At 39.6% G+C, this 18,079-nt stretch overlaps 1 protein-coding gene across 4 annotated transcripts in view; it reads right to left on the minus strand.

The window, feature by feature from the left end:
* Positions 1 to 18,079, minus strand: part of DOP1A (DOP1 leucine zipper like protein A) — a 284,642-nt gene that overhangs the window by 55,350 nt on the left and 211,213 nt on the right. For all 4 annotated transcript variants that reach the window (XM_033937929.1, XM_033937930.1, XM_033937928.1 and 1 more), the window contains one exon: positions 13,144 to 13,210. In XM_033937929.1, the coding sequence (XP_033793820.1) occupies positions 13,144 to 13,210 (67 nt within the window). The remainder of the gene's footprint in view (positions 1 to 13,143; positions 13,211 to 18,079) is intronic.

Below are 18,079 nucleotides of genomic sequence, written 5' to 3' on the forward strand. Positions count from 1 at the left end.
TTTCAAGAAAGATACAGCAGCACTAGAAAAGGTTCAAAGAAGAGCGACCAAGATGATAAAGGGGATGGAACTCCTCTCGTATGAGGAAAGACTAAAACGGTTAGGGTTCTTCAGCTTGGAAAAGAGACGGCTGAGGGGAGATATGATTGAAGTCTACAAAATCATGAGTGGAGTAGAATGGGTACAAGTGGATCAATTTTTCACTCTGTCAAAAATGACTAAGACTAGGAGACACTCAAAGTTACGGGGAAATATTTTTAAAACCAATGGAAGGAAATATTTTTTTCACTCAGAGAATAGTTAATCTCTGGAATGTATTGTTAGAGGATAGCATAGCTGGTTTTAAGAAAGGTTTGGACAAGTTCCTGGAGGAAAAGTCCATAATCTGTTATTGATAAAGACATGGGGGAAGCCACTGTTTGCCCTGTTTCGGTAGCATGGAATATTGCTACTCCTTGGGTTTTGGCCAGATATTAGGGACCTGGATTGGCCACCGTGAGAACGAGCTACTGGGCTTGATGGACCATTGGTCTGACCCACTAAGGCTATTTTTATGTTCTTATGTTGTCTAAATCTTTTTTAAACCCTAAGCTAATCATTTTTATCACATTCTTTGGCAACAAATTCCAGAGCTTAATTATATGTTGAATGAAGAAATATTTTCAACAATTTGTTTTAAATGCACTATTTAGCAACTTCACTAAATGCTACTACTATTTCCTTATCACTTATATAGAGCTGAAAAGGCGTACGCAGCGCTGTACATTTTGACTTTTACAGATGGTACCTGCTCGAAAGAGTTTACAATCTAACTTGGACAGACAAACATGACATATAGGGATGCAGAACCCAAGGTGAGAGGAGTTAGGAATCGAAAGCACTCTTGAAGAGGTGGGCTTTTAACTGGCCCCCCTAGCCCTTGTGGAAAGAGTAAAGAAGTGATTTACGTCTACCCATTCCATTCATTTTATAGATCTCTATCTTATCTCTCTCTCAGCTGTCTCTCCTCTAAACTGAAGAACCCTAAACTCTTTAGTCTTGCCTCATAAGGGAGTTACTTCATCTCCATCATTTTGATCACCCTTCTCTGTACCTTTTCTAATTCCTCTATATCTGTTTTGAGATGCAGTGACCAGAATCGTACAACAATATTCTAGGTAGGGTCACACATTGGAGCAATATAGAGGTATTATGATATTCTTTGTTTCATTCTCCATTTATTTACTAATAATTCCTAACATTCTACAGTAAAACCTTGGACTGCAAGTAACTTGGTTTGCAAGAGTTTTCCAAGACAAGCAAAACATTTTATTAAATTTTAACTTGATATACCAGCAAGGTCTTGCACTACAAGTACATACAGTATACACACATCACAACTGAGCCGATGGTTCTTCTCTCTTTGACACTGCAAGAGTGTAGTGGCTGTTCTAAATGAGCGAGTTCTTGCAATACGAATACATACAGTATACACGCGTCACATCATCACAACTGAGCCAATGGTTCTTCTCTCTGACGCTGTGGGAGTGTAGTGAGTGAGGTCTTGCAATACAAGTATGTATAGTATTTTGTATTAAAGTTTTTGGGTTGTGAAACGAATCGTCTGAGTTTCCATTATTTCCTATGGGGAAATTAGCTTTGATATACGAGTGCTTTGGATTACAAACATGTTTCTGGAACAAATTATGCTCGCAAACCAAGGTTTTACTGTATTTGCTTTCTTGGCTGCTGCTCCAGAGTGATAATATCAGGGTAATCAACAGTGATTCTTAGATCCTTTTCTGGGAGGGGACCCCTAATGTGGAATTTTGCAACATGTAGCTATAAGTTTGAGTTGCTCTTCCCTTCATTCATCACTTTGCAATTGCTCACATTAAATTTCATCTGCCACTTGGATGCTCAGTCTCAAGCAAGAGTAACATGAAAAACTTTAATCCAGGTCTATTTCAACACAATGATATTGTACTCCATGAAGATGGGATACTGGGCTAGATGGACCACTGGTCTGACCCAGTAAGGCTATTCTTACGTTCTTATTCTCTAGTGCAGGGGTGCCCAATAGGTCGATCGTGATCGACCGGTAGCTCGCCAAGGCAAAGTGAGTCGATCATCCAGGACTCCCTTTGCCTTGGCGATCTATCGGGCCGATCAATCTTCCTCTCCCCGACGTCAATTCTGCCGTCGGAGAGAAAGTTCAGGCCAGCTCCGACGGCAGAATTAACGTCAGGGAGAGGAAGATTGATCAGCCCAAAGCAGAGAGAGCATGCGGCGGCGGCGGCTTTGGGGCCTGTTATCCATTGGTGGCGTTTGGGTCCTGTTCCCCGATGGCAGCGGCAGTGGCAGTGGCTTGGGAAAGGGCAGGGAGAAAGAAAGAAAGGGGGCAGGCAGGGCGACAGAAGGAAAGAAGAGAAACAGAAAAAAAGAAAGGGGGCATGAAGAGAGAAAGAAAGAAAGGTCAGGGAGAGAAGAAGAAAAAGTTGGGGGAGGGGCTCAAGGAGAACAAGGCCATGGGACCGGACAATTTACACCCAAGAGTGCTTGGAGAATTGAGAGATGTTCTGGCGGAACCGTTGGCCGTACTCTTCAATCTCTCACTAAGCACGGGGAAAGTTCCGTATAAAAAGGGTTGCAAGGCTGAGGCTGCGAACTATAGACCGGTGAGTCTCACTTCAATAGTGTGTAAACTCATGGAAACACTAATTAAGCATAAATTAGATACGGTCTTGAATGAGGGGAATCTCCGGGACCCCAGTCAACATGGATTCACCAAGGGTAGGTCCTGCCAGTCCAATCTTATCAGCTTCTTTGACTGGGTAACAAGAAGGCTGGACTCGGGAGAGTCCTTAGACGTTGTATACCTTGACTTCAGCAAGGTTTTTGACAGTGTCCCACACCGCAGACTGCTGAACAAGATGGAATCAATGGGGTTAGGAGTAACACTAACTGCATGGGTTAAAGATTGGTTAAGTGGCAGACTTCAGAGGGTGATGGTTAACGGCACCCTCTCCAAAACGTCGGAAGTGACCAGCGGAGTGCCGCAGGGCTCAGTCCTGGGTCCACTCCTCTTCAACATATTCATTAGGGATTTGACTCAAGGGCTTCAAGGTAAGGTAACCTTATTCGCTGATGATGCCAAACTATGCAATATCATAAACGGCTACAATCTGCAGAATACTATGGAACAGGACCTCCGTACTTTAGAAAGCTGGTCCTCTGTCTGGCAGCTGGGCTTCAACGCCAAGAAATGTAAGGTCATGATCTCGGAAATGGAAATCCATGCAGAACTTACACCTTGAATGGAGAAACTTTGACCAAGACTACAGCAGAACGAGACCTGGGAGTGATCATCAGTGCAGACATGAAGACTGCTACTCAAGTGGAGAAGGCTTCATCTAAGGCACGGCAGATGATGGGTTGTATCAAGAGAAGTTTCGTCAACAGGAAGCCTGAGGTCATGATGCCATTGTACAGAGCCACGGTGAGACCTCATCTGGAATACTGTGTGCAATTTTGGAGGCCACATTACCGTAAAGATGTGCTCAGAATTGAGTCGGTTCAGCGGATAGCCACCAGGATGGTCTCGGGGCTAAAGGGTCTCTCGTACAAAGAAAGACTGAACAAATTGCAGCTCTATACTCTCGAGGAACGTAGGGAGAGGGGAGACATGATTGAGACATTTAAGTACATCACGGGACGGGTCGAGGTGGAAGATGATACCTTTCTTCTCAAAGGACCCTCGAACACAAGAGGACATCCGCTCAAACTCAGGGGAGGGAAGTTTCGTGGAGACGTCAAGAACTACTTCTTCACGGAACGAGTGATAGAGCATTGGAACAAGCTTCCAGTACAGGTGATCGAGGCCCACAGTATCCCAGACTTCAAGAATAAATGGGATACCTAAGTGGGATCACTGCGAGGGTCATACCAATGAATAGGGTCGCTAGGATATAGACTTAATAGAGCAGGTCAGTAGAGTTAAGGGGGCCAGTAGACTTAAAAGGGGGTCAATGGTATGGGCAGACTTGATGGGCTGTAGCCCTTATCTGCCGTCATCTTTCTATGTTTCTATGTTTCTATGAGGGAATGAGGTGTGGGGGAGAGGAAGCATACAGGCTGAAAGAAAGATTGGATGCACAGTCAGAAGAAGAAAGTGCAACCAGAGACTCATGAAATCACCAGACAAGGTAGGAAAAATGATTTTATTTTAAATTTAGTGGTCAAAATGTGTCTGAATTTATATCTGCTGACTATATTTTACAATATGGTCCCCTTTTACTAAACCGCAATAGTGGTTTTTAGCGCAGGAAGCCTATGAGCGTCAAGAGCAGCGCTGGGCATTCAGCACAGCTCCCTGCGCTAAAAAATGCTATTGTGGTTTAGTAAAAAGGGAGGGGGTGGGTATTTGTCTATTTTTGTATGGTTGTTACTGAGGTGACAGTGCATAGAGTCATCTGCTATGACCTCTTTGAAAAAACCGAGGAATAGGATTGATAATTAACAATTCTATGCGTACAGTGTGCGTTGTGTTTTTTTTAAATTTTATTGTTGGTAGATCATTTTGACTTGGTCATTTTAAAAGTAGCTCGCGAGTCAAAAAGTGTGGGCACCTTGCTCTAGTGTATACTTTGTGTTTCTTCGGTCCGGGAGCTCAGTGTGACAATTCTCTGGCGTGAGAGCGCACTCCACCCCTCCTCCCGATCTGACTACGCTGAGCCAGTTGAAAGGCTCAGCGGCACCCTTTAATTTAATTTACTATTTTTCTTTGGTCCTGCCATTTTCTTCGGTCCGGGAGCTGAGTGAGACAATTCTCTGGCGTGGTAGCGCACTCCGCCCCTCCTCCCGACCTGACTAGTCTGAGCCAATAAAAGGCTCAGTGCTTAACGGCGTGCTGTCTAAGGCGCCTTAGCAAGCACCTTTGCGAAGCAACCAAGAAGCGACCTAAATCCCAACTAAATAAGATCACCCATTCTCTTCAAAATCCTATACTAAGTCACAACCTCCACTTCCAATTAGTATCCCCACAGAACTATCACAAAAACTCCTACCTCTACCCATCCAGATACAACGTAAGAATAACAACCTTATTACCAAGAATCTCGCCTCCTCTAGCACCTTCCCCCAGCAGCCAAAATGAAGCTACCCTCACAAGCCCAGAACACCATACTGATAATTCTCCTTATAACCAGTTGGAAGGCAGTAGCAAACCACATCTTCCCAATACCCCCCACAACTACAAACAAAATCCACCACCCAAACAGGAGGATCTCAATAGACAGAAATTTGACCCAACAATCAAGCATTCAACACCCCATTACTCCAGCATGGGGAAGAAGACCAACACACCCCAAGACCAAACCTCACCCTTACCATAAATCACTTATCTACCAAAAAACAATCCACAACTATCATACAGGAACCCTAGGCCCAAAAACAGAACTCATAAAAAACTGGATAATAAACAAAAACTTGGACTGCCTATTCCTCACAGAAACCTGGCTAACTTCCGACACAGATCCCAGAATAACAGAAGTTTGCCCACAAGGATACAAAATAACAATAGTCTGCAGAGAGAAAAAAAGAGGAGGAGGATTAGCAATTTTAATCAAAGATGCCCTAACCCTAAATCTAATAGAAAAAACATCCACCCCTTACATGGACCTTCTCAGGCACCACATTAAAAAATACACTAAACTGCATGATCTGTTACATAACACCAGGAAACTGGAATACAGCAAGACCTGAATTTGAAGACTTCATTTACTGAAACTCACTAACAGCAACCCACAACCTAATCCTAGGATATCTAAACCTACACCTGGAAGACCAATCATCCAAACAAGTAGATAACTTTCTCTCATTTCTCAATGCCTTATCCTTCCAAATGCTAAATCCACAAACAACTCATGAGAAAGGTCACCAACTGGACATTGCAGCCTTCACGACCCATCAACCTTCTCTAACAGAAATTGATACATCTAATGGAACATGGTCCCGATCTCTCTGGTCAGACCACTACACATACACCTACAACATAAACTGGACCAAAAAACTAAACAAAACCATACAAAAATCCAAAAAAGTTACATACACCTCACGAAAACACATTGAACCCATCAAATTCTGGTCTAAAATAGACGAAACAATGCAAGAAAGCAACCCCAAGGACTTCATTTCACAATGGGACAAATTGAGTACCAACACCCTTGATGAACTAGCCCCATTGCAAACCAAAACTAGAATCAGCAGACGATCAGACCAATGGTTTGACAACAAACTACTAATACTCAAAAGACACCCGAAAACCGCCTGGAAAAAAATTAACAAACAATACAAACTACAATTAAAGGACAAGAGAAAAGCACACTACACCAACCTAATAGGCACAGAAACCCAAGACACCAAAAAACTATTTCAAATACTAAAAGACCTAACTGACACCAAACCTTACCTGACTACTAGCAATACCCCCCCTCAGCCACCCTATTAGCAGAACACTTCCATAACAAAATTAAAAATGCCAGAGCTACCTTCAATGACACCTCTACCCATCTTATAGAATTCACAATACTTCCTACAGAAAAAGACTCAACTGCAGCAGACAGAACATGGTGACACTTCTCCAACATACAATGGCCCAAATTCAACAAACTCTACAAAAAGTACAGCTATGTATCAAGTGATCTCAACCACTGTCCTCCATATCTCTTAAAATCCTCCAGCACAAAATACCAAGCCCTTGTCCTACAATGAGTACAAACCACGCTCACAAATGGCCTCTTCCCAACTGATCTCAGCGAAATCATCATCACCCCGATCCTAAAAGACCCTAAAGGACTATCAGACCAACAATCCAACTACAGACCCATCGCCTATATACTGCTCTTTGACAAAGTAATAGAAGGACTAGTAGCCAAACTCCTCACCAATTATCTTGAAGACCACAACATACTCCACCCTATGCAGTCCGGCTTCAGAACCCACTTCAGCACAGAGACACTACTAGGATCCCTCATGGACACAGCCAGACAACACCTCAGCACAGGAAAAAAAAATGATGCTCATACAACTGGACCTGACCGCTGCATTCGACCTGGTTGACCACAACATCCTAATACAAATTTTGGACACAATAAGTATCACAGATAGAGTGTACTCATGGTTTGAAGTATTCCTAAAATCCAGAACCTACAGAGTAAAATCAGATAAAGAAAAATCAGAACCTTGGTCCAACCCCTGCGGCGTACCCCAAGAATCTCCACTATCCCCTACTCTCTTCAACCTCTACATTGCCTCCCTCAGTGCCCATCTGGACAAACTAGGCCTAACTTCCTACAGCTATGCAGATGACATCACCATTCTCAACCTTTTGATCAACCAAAGCCCTCCATGACAGACACACTACACCGAACACTTGAAACAGTAGCAACTTTGATGAAAGATCACAAACTGAAATCGAACCCAGATAAAACAAAATTCATCCTCCTCGAAAATAACAAAACCCCAACCATAGCCAACTTAGAAATCAACTACCCCGTACAGCCCACCCTAAGGATACTAGGAATAACAATAGACAGATGCTACACCATGCAAACACAAATCAATAAAACAATACAGAAATCATTCGCTGTTATGAGAAACTTAAGACAAGTTTGAAAATTCTTCGAGAAAACACAATTTCAGCTCATAGTACAATCTCTAATACTAGGCCTACTAGACTATTGCAATATCCTCTATCTCCCGTGCCCTTCTACAATAACAAAACAATTACAAACAATTCAAAACACAGCACTAAGACTCATCTACTCTTTGAGGCAACACGATCACATTACAGAGGCATACCTCAACTTACACTGGCTTCCAATCCCAGCAAGAATACTATTCAAATTCTATTGTCTACTATTTAAAACTCTAAATGGAGACGGCCCAAACTACCTGAACAACCGCCTCATCCAAAACACCTCAACCAGGCTCAGGAAAACTCACACCCCATTCACACACCCTCCAATTAAAGAAGTTAAACGGAAAAAACTATATGATGGCCGCCTAGCCACTAAAGCAGCAAAACTAGACAACCAAATCTCAAACCTACTGTTGGCATCCCCAAACTATAAAACATTCAGAAAAAAAATTAATAACATACTTTTCAGGAAATTCCTGAAAAAGACTTAACATCACAGGTTTACTTCTATCATCCCACTGACTTCCTGACCTCCCAGGGCGGCCCGCTCTGCTCCTTATTTTCCCAGAAAAGGACCAGATATCTTTTTATAACCCACCCTCTCAAACTCTTTTGTAATCCGCCTTGAACCACAAGGTAATGGCGGAATAGAAATCCCTAATATAATGTACATGCAGTCAATACTTCCACATATCAACTCTTGGATATCTGATGAAGCATATAGACATTGAGGGCAGGATTCTGTAAATGATGCGTTATTGGCTGCTGCCTACAAAAGCAGCACTGTCTGTAGAATTGTGGCCACATCAAAAGTAGGCACCAGTAATATAGGTCAGGGTTTTGCAGGCCTATGATGATAATTGTGTCTTCAGAGGTGCCTACCAACACCTATGTCCACTTCTAGAGCAAACCATACCTATTTTTGATATAGGCGCTGGTAGGCACCTCTACAGTCAGGACTTGGATGGCATTCTTTGTAAATGCCTGCAGGCTCCTACATTTATTTTTTAAATTACTTTTTAATTAGTTTTAAATGACACAGTCAATTACCACGCCATTTATCACCAGTTAAGTTAGGTGATGGTAGGGCGCTTACCGTCACCTATCTTACATTGTGGTTTTGAGAATCAGGCCCCAAGGGGGTAATTTTTAGAGACAATTCCACATAAAACTGTGTTTTACCCACAGTAATGAGCTAATTTAAGATTGACTACCATTTGCGTGGAGATTCTCTGGGAGGCGAAGTTAGGGAAGGGACTGCAACATCCCACATCATTTTGGATTTCCAAAACTATGTGTACTATTTTAACTGGAAACAAAACCTATGGAAAAGCAGGAGCAATTATCTGCAGGTATTTTTTCTTTAAGCAATTTTCAAAGTGAAAATATATGTGGACTTCGGCTTTTATTTATCAACTTTCATATTATGTATTTTAGATATAGGGTATTAGGACTTACTAAAATTGGAGTGATATATTAATGTGTTGTGTTCAGATTCATGACTTATATATTTAACACAAAAAACTTAACAAAGAAGGACTGGAGTGAATGAAAACTATCACAAATTCAAAGACAACCTCCAGTGATTCTTATACTGAGTACTTTGCCACAATTTCACCTAGCATAACTCAAAAAAAGTAAATGTTAGGGAAGGGAAAGGCTTGAGAAGCCACAGGCGCTGCACTAAGGCTGAGAGAGAGAGCTAGATAGAACTATCGGCTCTCCCTCATGCTTCAATCATCAGCCAAAACCCTTTTCTTTGTTGCAATTGTTTCTTAACAACGGTAATAAATATTATAAACAGTCTCTATAGAAAAAAAATCAAGCTGGACTTAACTTTCAAGGGCTTCGATATTGCCAATTACTTCAGCTGCTTTGGACATGACAGCACAGCTGTGCTGCCGTGAACGCATAGCCTCTGCGATGAATTGCTGACGGTGGCCAACGTTTCACGATACAAAGATCGTTTCTTCAGAGCTCTAGAAAAATAGAATGTAGGTTAAAAATCTTAAAGCATCTCTAAAGACACCAATAGAAGTTCACAGTTGTTAACAATAATACCTGGATTAGCAAGAGAAATGACTGACTCTCTTGCAATCTTGTGGTGAAAAAATAGTACCACAGTGTTGTTTTTAAAGAGAACGGTCCTGAGCCAATCACAAACTTGCCATCACCTGATTGGCTGAGGCCGCCTCTTTATGCAGTAATGATCAAAAAAAGAAACATTGCAATCGCAGAGAACACAATCTAAAAGAAATTTTATGTCCAGCAATTCTACGTGGGACAACTATGGACGAGCAGAATAGAGGTGGCCATAATGCTGGTGGTAGGTGCAAAACATGTGAGAACACTTTGTCCATCACTAAGTTCATTAATCCCGTTAATAACAGAACTTACGCTCTTAGACACAAAACAGATTGTGCAACAGATTTCGTGGTATATTGCTTTATTTGCCCCTGCAGGAAATTATACATAGGACAAACTTCAAGGATGTTTAGATTAAGAGTGAATGAACATCGCTGTGCCTTCGTGAGATGCAAAATGGAGGCACCAAAAGAGGCAGCCTCAGCCAATCAGGTGATGGCAAGTTTGTGATTGGCTCAGGACCGTTCTCTTTAAAAACAATGCTATGGCGCCATTTTTTCACCACAAGATTGCAAGAGAGTCAGTCATTTCTCTTGCTAATCCAGGTATTATTGTTAACAACTGTGAACTTCTATTGGTGTCTTTAGAGATACTTTAAGATTTTTAACCTACATTCTATTTTTCTAGAGCTCTGAAGAAACGATCTTTGTATCGTGAAACGTTGGCCACCGTCAGCAATTCATCGCAGAGGCTATGCGTTCACGGCAGCACAGCTGTGCTGTCATGTCCAAAGCAGCTGAAGTAATTGGCAATATCGAAGCCCTTGAAAGTTAAGTCCAGCTTGATTTTTTTTCTATAGAGACTGTTTATAATATTTATTACCGTTGTTAAGAAACAATTGCAACAAAGAAAAGGGTTTTGGCTGATGATTGAAGCATGAGGGAGAGCCGATAGTTCTATCTAGCTCTCTCTCTCAGCCTTAGTGCAGCGCCTGTGGCTTCTCAAGCCTTTCCCTTCCCTAACATTTACTTTTTTTGAGTTATGCTAGGTGAAATTGTGGCAAAGTACTCAGTATAAGAATCACTGGAGGTTGTCTTTGAATTTGCTATATATTTAACACACATTAGAAGCCCTACAAAAGAGTTAAGTGCTCCCTAAAAGAAATAAAACAAAGGGGCATATTTTGAGTATACAGAGCATTGTGGTTACTTGATTGATACCACTTTTTTGCTCAGAATACACAATGGCATCTCCTAAAAAGATTAAAAACTTAAAAAAAAAAATAAAAGAAATACTGTAGAATTTCAAAAATACACCACCATCCCTACAGTCCATATCTGGAGGAGGCTATACGCAATTAAAGAACAAGGAAAATATAATATAAATATACTTATGCGGTACAGACTTTTGCTTTTAAAACTGATGCAAATTCTGCAACAATGCAGGGAGTGTGAACTACCCGCATGATGACATTATTTATCATGTGAATTTACTGAGAATTATTTCCATTTAAATGCAGAAATTTGAGAAATAAAGGCATCATACATTTTTTGAATTGGATTGCTTTGGTGTTTTGTTTTGTTTTTAATTTCTACTACTACACATATTTCAGAAATACAGTCATCAGTCTCATGTAGTAGCTCCTGGGTATGTTTTGTGGCTGAAGTTTGGAAAAGCTATAGAAATTCTTCAACACCTTGACATAAATTTACATATAATTAACATCAATATGAAAGACTTTTAAAACCAATAAAAAGAAATATTTTTCCACTCAGCTATGGAATGCTTTGCGATAGGATATAATAACAGAGGTTAACATAGATGGATTTAAAAAAGGTTTGGACAGGTTCCTGAAGGAAAGTCCATGGTCTACTATTGGGATGGATATAGGGGAAGTCATTGCTTGCCCTGGATTGGGGTGGCATGGAGTGCTGCTACTATTGGGTTTTGACCATGTATTTGTGACCTGCATTGGCCACTGTGAAGAAGGGTGGGCTAGATGGACCATTGGTCTGACCCAGTAGGACTATTCTTATGTTATTTTACATTATAAAATTACAATTTTCTAACCCTTCTTCTGTATCTGAATCATTTAATTTGGAGACAATTGCCAAATTTGATGCAAAACCTGCAATTATTTTTTTACATAAGGACTTTCACTTTGAAAATTGCCACAGATGCTTTACGTTTGCACCTGCTTTCTCTGAAGGGAGAGTTTTGTTGGAAAATGTAAAAAATGTAAATTTGAAAATGCTATCTACGTGTGTACTTTCCTGCCCTGGCTTAAATATGCCCCTGAAGCCCATCTTAAGTGGGATAAAAACATATGCACTGTGGAGTACTATACCAGTTGTGAATAGAGGGAAGGCAGATTTCAGAGAACTGATTATCAAGGGTTAAATGCTTTTTAACCACATAAATCACTCTAAACATTGTCCTCTGTCTTCTTTTCTGATGGGAGAAAGGGATATCAAGGACCAATTTGGAGGAGGAAGAATTGGATGGCAGGGAAAAAGGAGGGGGGAAAGAATAGAGAATTGGGCAAGGGATACTGCTAGTCAGTCACTATCCCTTATTTCTCCTCAATTCTGTTCTGCTCTTTTTCTACCTTTCTTCTCTCTGTAAGTTGCCTTGAGCCTGCATAGGTATGTGCGACGCACAAGTAGACGATTAGATTAGATATTTGGAGAAGGAAAAAACCCCTTAAGCCAGCTCTCTCCTCTTGCAGTTTAGTGCTAGCTCAAGGAAATGCACTCTAATTCTAGCCCTGCCCCTCCTTGCATCCCACCCCTTTGCTTCTAGTTACTCTTCTCCCCTTCCCAGGTCTCACACAGTCTCCCCTCTGTTCGTTCAGCTTCAATCCTCTCTTGGAATCTCCCACCCCCTCAAACTAGTGCCAATCTCCTCCCTCAACCTTTCCCATACCTCCAATATCATTTCTGAGATTTCTCTTCCTCAGCAGTTCCTTTCGTTAACCTCAGCTCTGTCGATCTACTTTCTATAGTAATATATAGTAGATGATGTCCCGCCCCTTTCCCCTAGTAGATTCTCTCTCTTTCCCCTTCTCCACTAATTGATAACAGGACAGAAGAGGTACTTCAGGCCATACCCTCTTTCTCTGCTGCCCAGGGTCAAAGTATGAAGCATGTAGAACACAGTAAATACTTTTATAGTGTCATGCATATAAATATTGGAAAGAGGATTTCATAAATAGAGGAAAAAAGTATTTTTACTGTGGGTGATTTTCATACCATTAGATAAATATATGCTATCAATCCTCACGCCTGCTAATTCTGGGCTACGTTATTAGCAAAGCAACTGAAAACGCTTTTTCAATGTGTTTTAAAAAACTGTTCAGAAAGCTAAACTTAAGTCATTACCTGAAGATCTCTTTGATCCTTCTTATTCTCCAAATTTGGGTTCTTCAAAATAAATTCATTCAGTACACTAAAAAAAATATCAATCATTATCAAATATGCTAATTCTGCAGCATGTAACAAAGACAGGTAGAGGTTTCTTTTATTTATTTATTTTAAGTTCAAATATTTTTATAGAAATTTTTTTTCATATAAACAATTAGACAATAGAATACATTTTTCAAAATATTTCCACATAACGATTCCCAACATAAGCAAGGGATATATAGAAGCCTAAAATAAAATAAACATTTCCCCCCCACCCTTCCTCCCTCATACAGAGTGTGTAACATCATACTTAAGACATACTCATTCATACACATGCATACTATTCATCCCAAACTCTTCTCTCGTATAACATACTCCAAATTTTCAAACACTTAACATGCCATAAGCAAGGGATACATATACGATTCTCCCCACCACTCCCCTCATAGAGAGAGTATGACATCATATTATTAAGAATAAACATCCTATTCATTTCTGATCTTTTTCCACAAATTCTTTAACAGGTAGCCATATTTTGTCAAATTTAGAATTTTTTTACCTCTTTTTTCCATTACAATGGACATATTTCCCAATGGGGCAGGCAGAATTCCACCAAAACATAAATGATAATGAATACGAGTCCTTCCAAACTCTTAAAATTGATTGAATAGCCACTGCTGTCAAAATAGTTATCAGTTTCCTATATTTTTTCCTTATAGCTAATGAATCATCAAAGATATTAAAAAGAGCCCCAGCATACATATGTTAAAGGAATATTAATAGATATCAGTATTTGAATCAGACTCCAAATCCTCTGCCAAAATACCTGCACTATTGAGCAATGAAAGAGCATATGATCCAAAGTTCCCTTTTCACTTTTACACAATTCTCAGAGTTGATTTTAATAATCTTAACAAGAGTCCAGATTACCCATCTTAACATAAAATAAAGTGATTGCTTCATTGCAGCAGATTGACAGCAGCTGATACGTTCAAGCACCATAAGATCCCATTGTTCATTTGATAAATCTATCTTCAATTCATTGGCCCAAATATCTTTTAATCCATTTGTTCTTCTCTTTTGTTGTTCTTTGTGGACTAGAACTTTGTACCAATTTGACGCTTCATGACTTAAGCCTGCAATTCTTTCACATTGTAATAAAACACTTGATGTAGATGGTTTCAATGAATTTTTGAAAAGGTTAATCGCATGTTGAAGCTGAAGCCACCTAAAACTATGAGTGAATTTAATTGATGACTAGCTCTTAATTCCGCAAAAGATTTGCACTTGCCTGATATCATGACATCTTCCATCTTCCACTGTATATTTATTCAGCTTCATCCATTCTTTCCATAATACGGATTCACCATCAATACGAATCTTTTTGTTACTCCACAATGGACATCAAATAGAGTTTCCATAGGGGACGACCAGTTGTTTAGCCAAATCAACAAGTGCACTTTGCGTGGAACTAATAATTGGATTTAACTTCAATTGCTTAGGTAATTCAATTCCTATTACATCAGTTAAACGAAGTGGGAAAAACAAATCTTGTTCCAAAGAACACCAACTCGTTAAGCTAAACTTTTCAGGTGTTAGCCAATGCATGGCCTGTCTTAGTATAAAAGCCCAATGATACTTATAGAAATGCAGAAAATTCACTCCTCCATAATCTTTAGTTAGCTGCAAGGTCTTGAACGCTATCCTTGGCTGCTTATTGTGCCAGATAAATTTACTGATCTCCTTATCCAATTCTTTATATGGCAAAAAAAAGATTTGAATCATGTTTAAAACAGTACATAATAGTAGGAGATATCGTCATTTTTACAGTTTCCACTCTTCCCCACCAGGAAAGCCATTAATTTTTCTGATTCATTACCATTTAAATGAGTTTCTTGTAAAAATATAATGTCTGCTTTAGTTCTAGCAAGGTATTGTAAAATCTTTTTTCTTTTTATTGGATGATTTAAGTCATTCACATTTAACGGATAACAATTGATATTATCCATCATACTTTCTAAATTTAAGGACCCAAATCTTTAGTCTAACAAAATAAGTGAAGCATATGCCTTCAATTTTTAGTTTCCTCTCCTTACTATATTTTTTATACGCAATATGACCCAAAAGATGGTGTGTTCCTACCTGTATATTGATATACAGAATGAATCTTTTGAACTTTTTTATAATCTTATTTATTTCATCCTTAGCTGAGTTTTTTATTTATTAATTTTTCAAATTTATACACAAGATAACCTCTTGCTACAGAAAATCAGAACATTAATAATAAAAGAACAGATAAATTTTCCCCCAAGCTCAAAGAAAATTTCCAAATATAGACATCAAAAATTCAATTTACCAAAGGCATTTCTTTCAAAATTCAAACATATTTAACTTCCATTATATAATTTACCAAATGGTAAATTCAATAAATTACTTGAGTTGGAAAATTATAATCATCATTTGAAGTTCTTATTTGACCTCAATAAGGTAGATAAACACAAACAATAAAGATAAGGAGCTCTAAATATTAAACATCATTATAAAGAAAAAGGCTTAACATGGGCACAATCTGGCACATTTTCTTTTAATGCAGCCTATGTGATTTTCTTCATGTCCAAGAAGCTACGAAGTTATTCCGGTACAAAGAATGTATATTTAATACCAGTAAATCGAATAATACTATTGCACGGGTAGCTTAGTAAAAACGTGACTCCCATTTTTCTTACTTCTTCCCTCATACTCAAAAAAAAAATTTTTCTCTGTTCTTGAGTTGACTTAGCGACATCCGGGAAAATCCAGATCGAAAAAAGACTCTCATTAAGAAATTTAGGTCTTGCTCAAATACAAATGATATTAGCAAAGTCCCTCTATATTCAATGGCCTCTTGTGAACTCTCCAATATCTCTGTTATATTATTAAAGTGAAACGATTGCGGTTTATCAGCCTGATTACTCTCTGCAGGTAAATCAGGTTTTTTTTATTATTAGGAAGTAAGAAATCCTATTTATCGGTGAAATAGTCTCTGTTGGATATTTCAGATTTTTCCATAAGAAATTTTTTGAACATATTTAGTGGAGTTGAGACAGTAGACTTTGGAAAATTCAAAACTCTTAAGTTTAACCTTCTAATTGTTCAATTTTCTTTTGAAGAAACACCCTTTCTTTAATTAAGGAACCTGAGAGTTTCTGTATAGAGGCAATTTCAACATCAATTTGAGTAAATTTAGCAGTAGTTTCATTCTGTAAATTTTGCACTGAAGTTGTTAACACGTCTATTTTGGCTAATATAGCAGAAGTATCACCTGCAGCCTTTGTAGCGGCCACCTCAAGCTTCTGTAGAACCTGCCAAATGTTTTCCAAGGTGACCTGGGAAACGCAGGTCTCTTCCACCATCTGCACTGGAGACTCGGCACCTGTGAGAACGTGGGACCCCCTCACTTTGTGAAGTTTCAGACTCTTCCGGTTGTTCACGCCTGCTCTTACCACGTCTTCTGATGCCAGATTTGGTGGAAGTCGAGTTGCGGGAGGGGATAATGATGTCTCCAATCCCAAAACATCAGAGGCTCCCTCCGCTGAAATTAACGCTGGGAAACCTCCTCCCTCTAATCCAGCCAGTGAGCTCATGAGAAATCTGTCCAGCGAGGAAGGGTCCGCCTGTAGAAAGCCCTTGCGTTTGGTATGGGGTATTGCAGAACTTAAAAGTCCTGGGTAAAAGTAGTATTGTCCAAAACAATGGCAAGGTAAAGCGGAGCAAATCCGTCTCACTGCTACCACACCGCCACCATTTTGTTTCTCCTCCAGGGCAGAGGTTTCTAATACAAAACCAGAATTACAGAAAGTACTCATTATAACCATGGCTATCTCTCTAGGACTTACCAGTTACTCCTGGATGAGTTCTGTGTATCTGTTCAATGTAGAATTAACCTAGCACAAAAGGTATTGTTTTCTGAGCAGAAATTCTCACTAGTCAGCCCATGTGAGTGTGGCAACATAAAATAGCCAGCTCTGAAAGCCCCTAGGAGGCACATTTGTTGATGCTGTGCTCTTGGTTAGTGAATAGCAGACAGACTGACACAGGGAGGCTGACAGCTGGAAGCATCATGGAGGGTGAGAAAGACTGCGGTGGTGAGGCGAGATGAGCAGAAACTATGGCAGGGAGATGAACTAGGGGCACAAGAGGACAATATGTGTAGGGAGAGGAAGAGTGCATTGGGGGAAGAAAATGTTGAGTGATGAGAGAGAGTGTCGAGGGAGGACACTAGCTAGGAGAAGGGAAGATAGTGTGCATTGTATGGGATGAGATAGAAGACAGGGGGGATGTATGAGTATAGGGAGCGCGTGATCTACTGCTTTATGGTTAAGGCTTCTGATTTTGTAGGAATTTCATTTAACAATCAGTGGAACACAAGAGAAGCTGCTGATATAACAACCACTACTGACACTGCTGTGTTGATGGAAAAAGTTGACACTGCTTGCAGTTCAGAGCTCTGTTTTGGGATCTGTATATTATTAAACTCACTGAAAACCAGAGGCCTTTGTTATAAGCTGTCATTGCTGCATTCCTGTGGAAATTTGCCACTAAAAGCATACATTTTGCCTTTAAATAATCTCTTTTTTTTCTGAAGTCTTCTTTAATTACCAGTCATTGATTATACTTTATTTTAATACAGTATGCAAAATTTAAAAATATCATGCACACAATTTTTTGTATGCACAATACCTCTATAAATAAGAATTTTCTGGCATTCCAACTGCAGCAAAACTCTAGCATATTTTTAGTAAAATACGATAAATATGTATAACTGATGGCTTATGATAAAAGTGAGTACTCTGAACCTGTTAAAAAAATCAATTGTTTTCTGGCCGTGGACATCGCTCTATCAAATGACAGCATTGTTAGCTGCGGTTAGTGC

The sequence above is a fragment of the Geotrypetes seraphini genome, chromosome 3 (assembly GCF_902459505.1).
Source record: "Geotrypetes seraphini chromosome 3, aGeoSer1.1, whole genome shotgun sequence".
In the NCBI taxonomy this organism is placed as follows: Eukaryota; Metazoa; Chordata; class Amphibia; order Gymnophiona; family Dermophiidae; genus Geotrypetes; species Geotrypetes seraphini.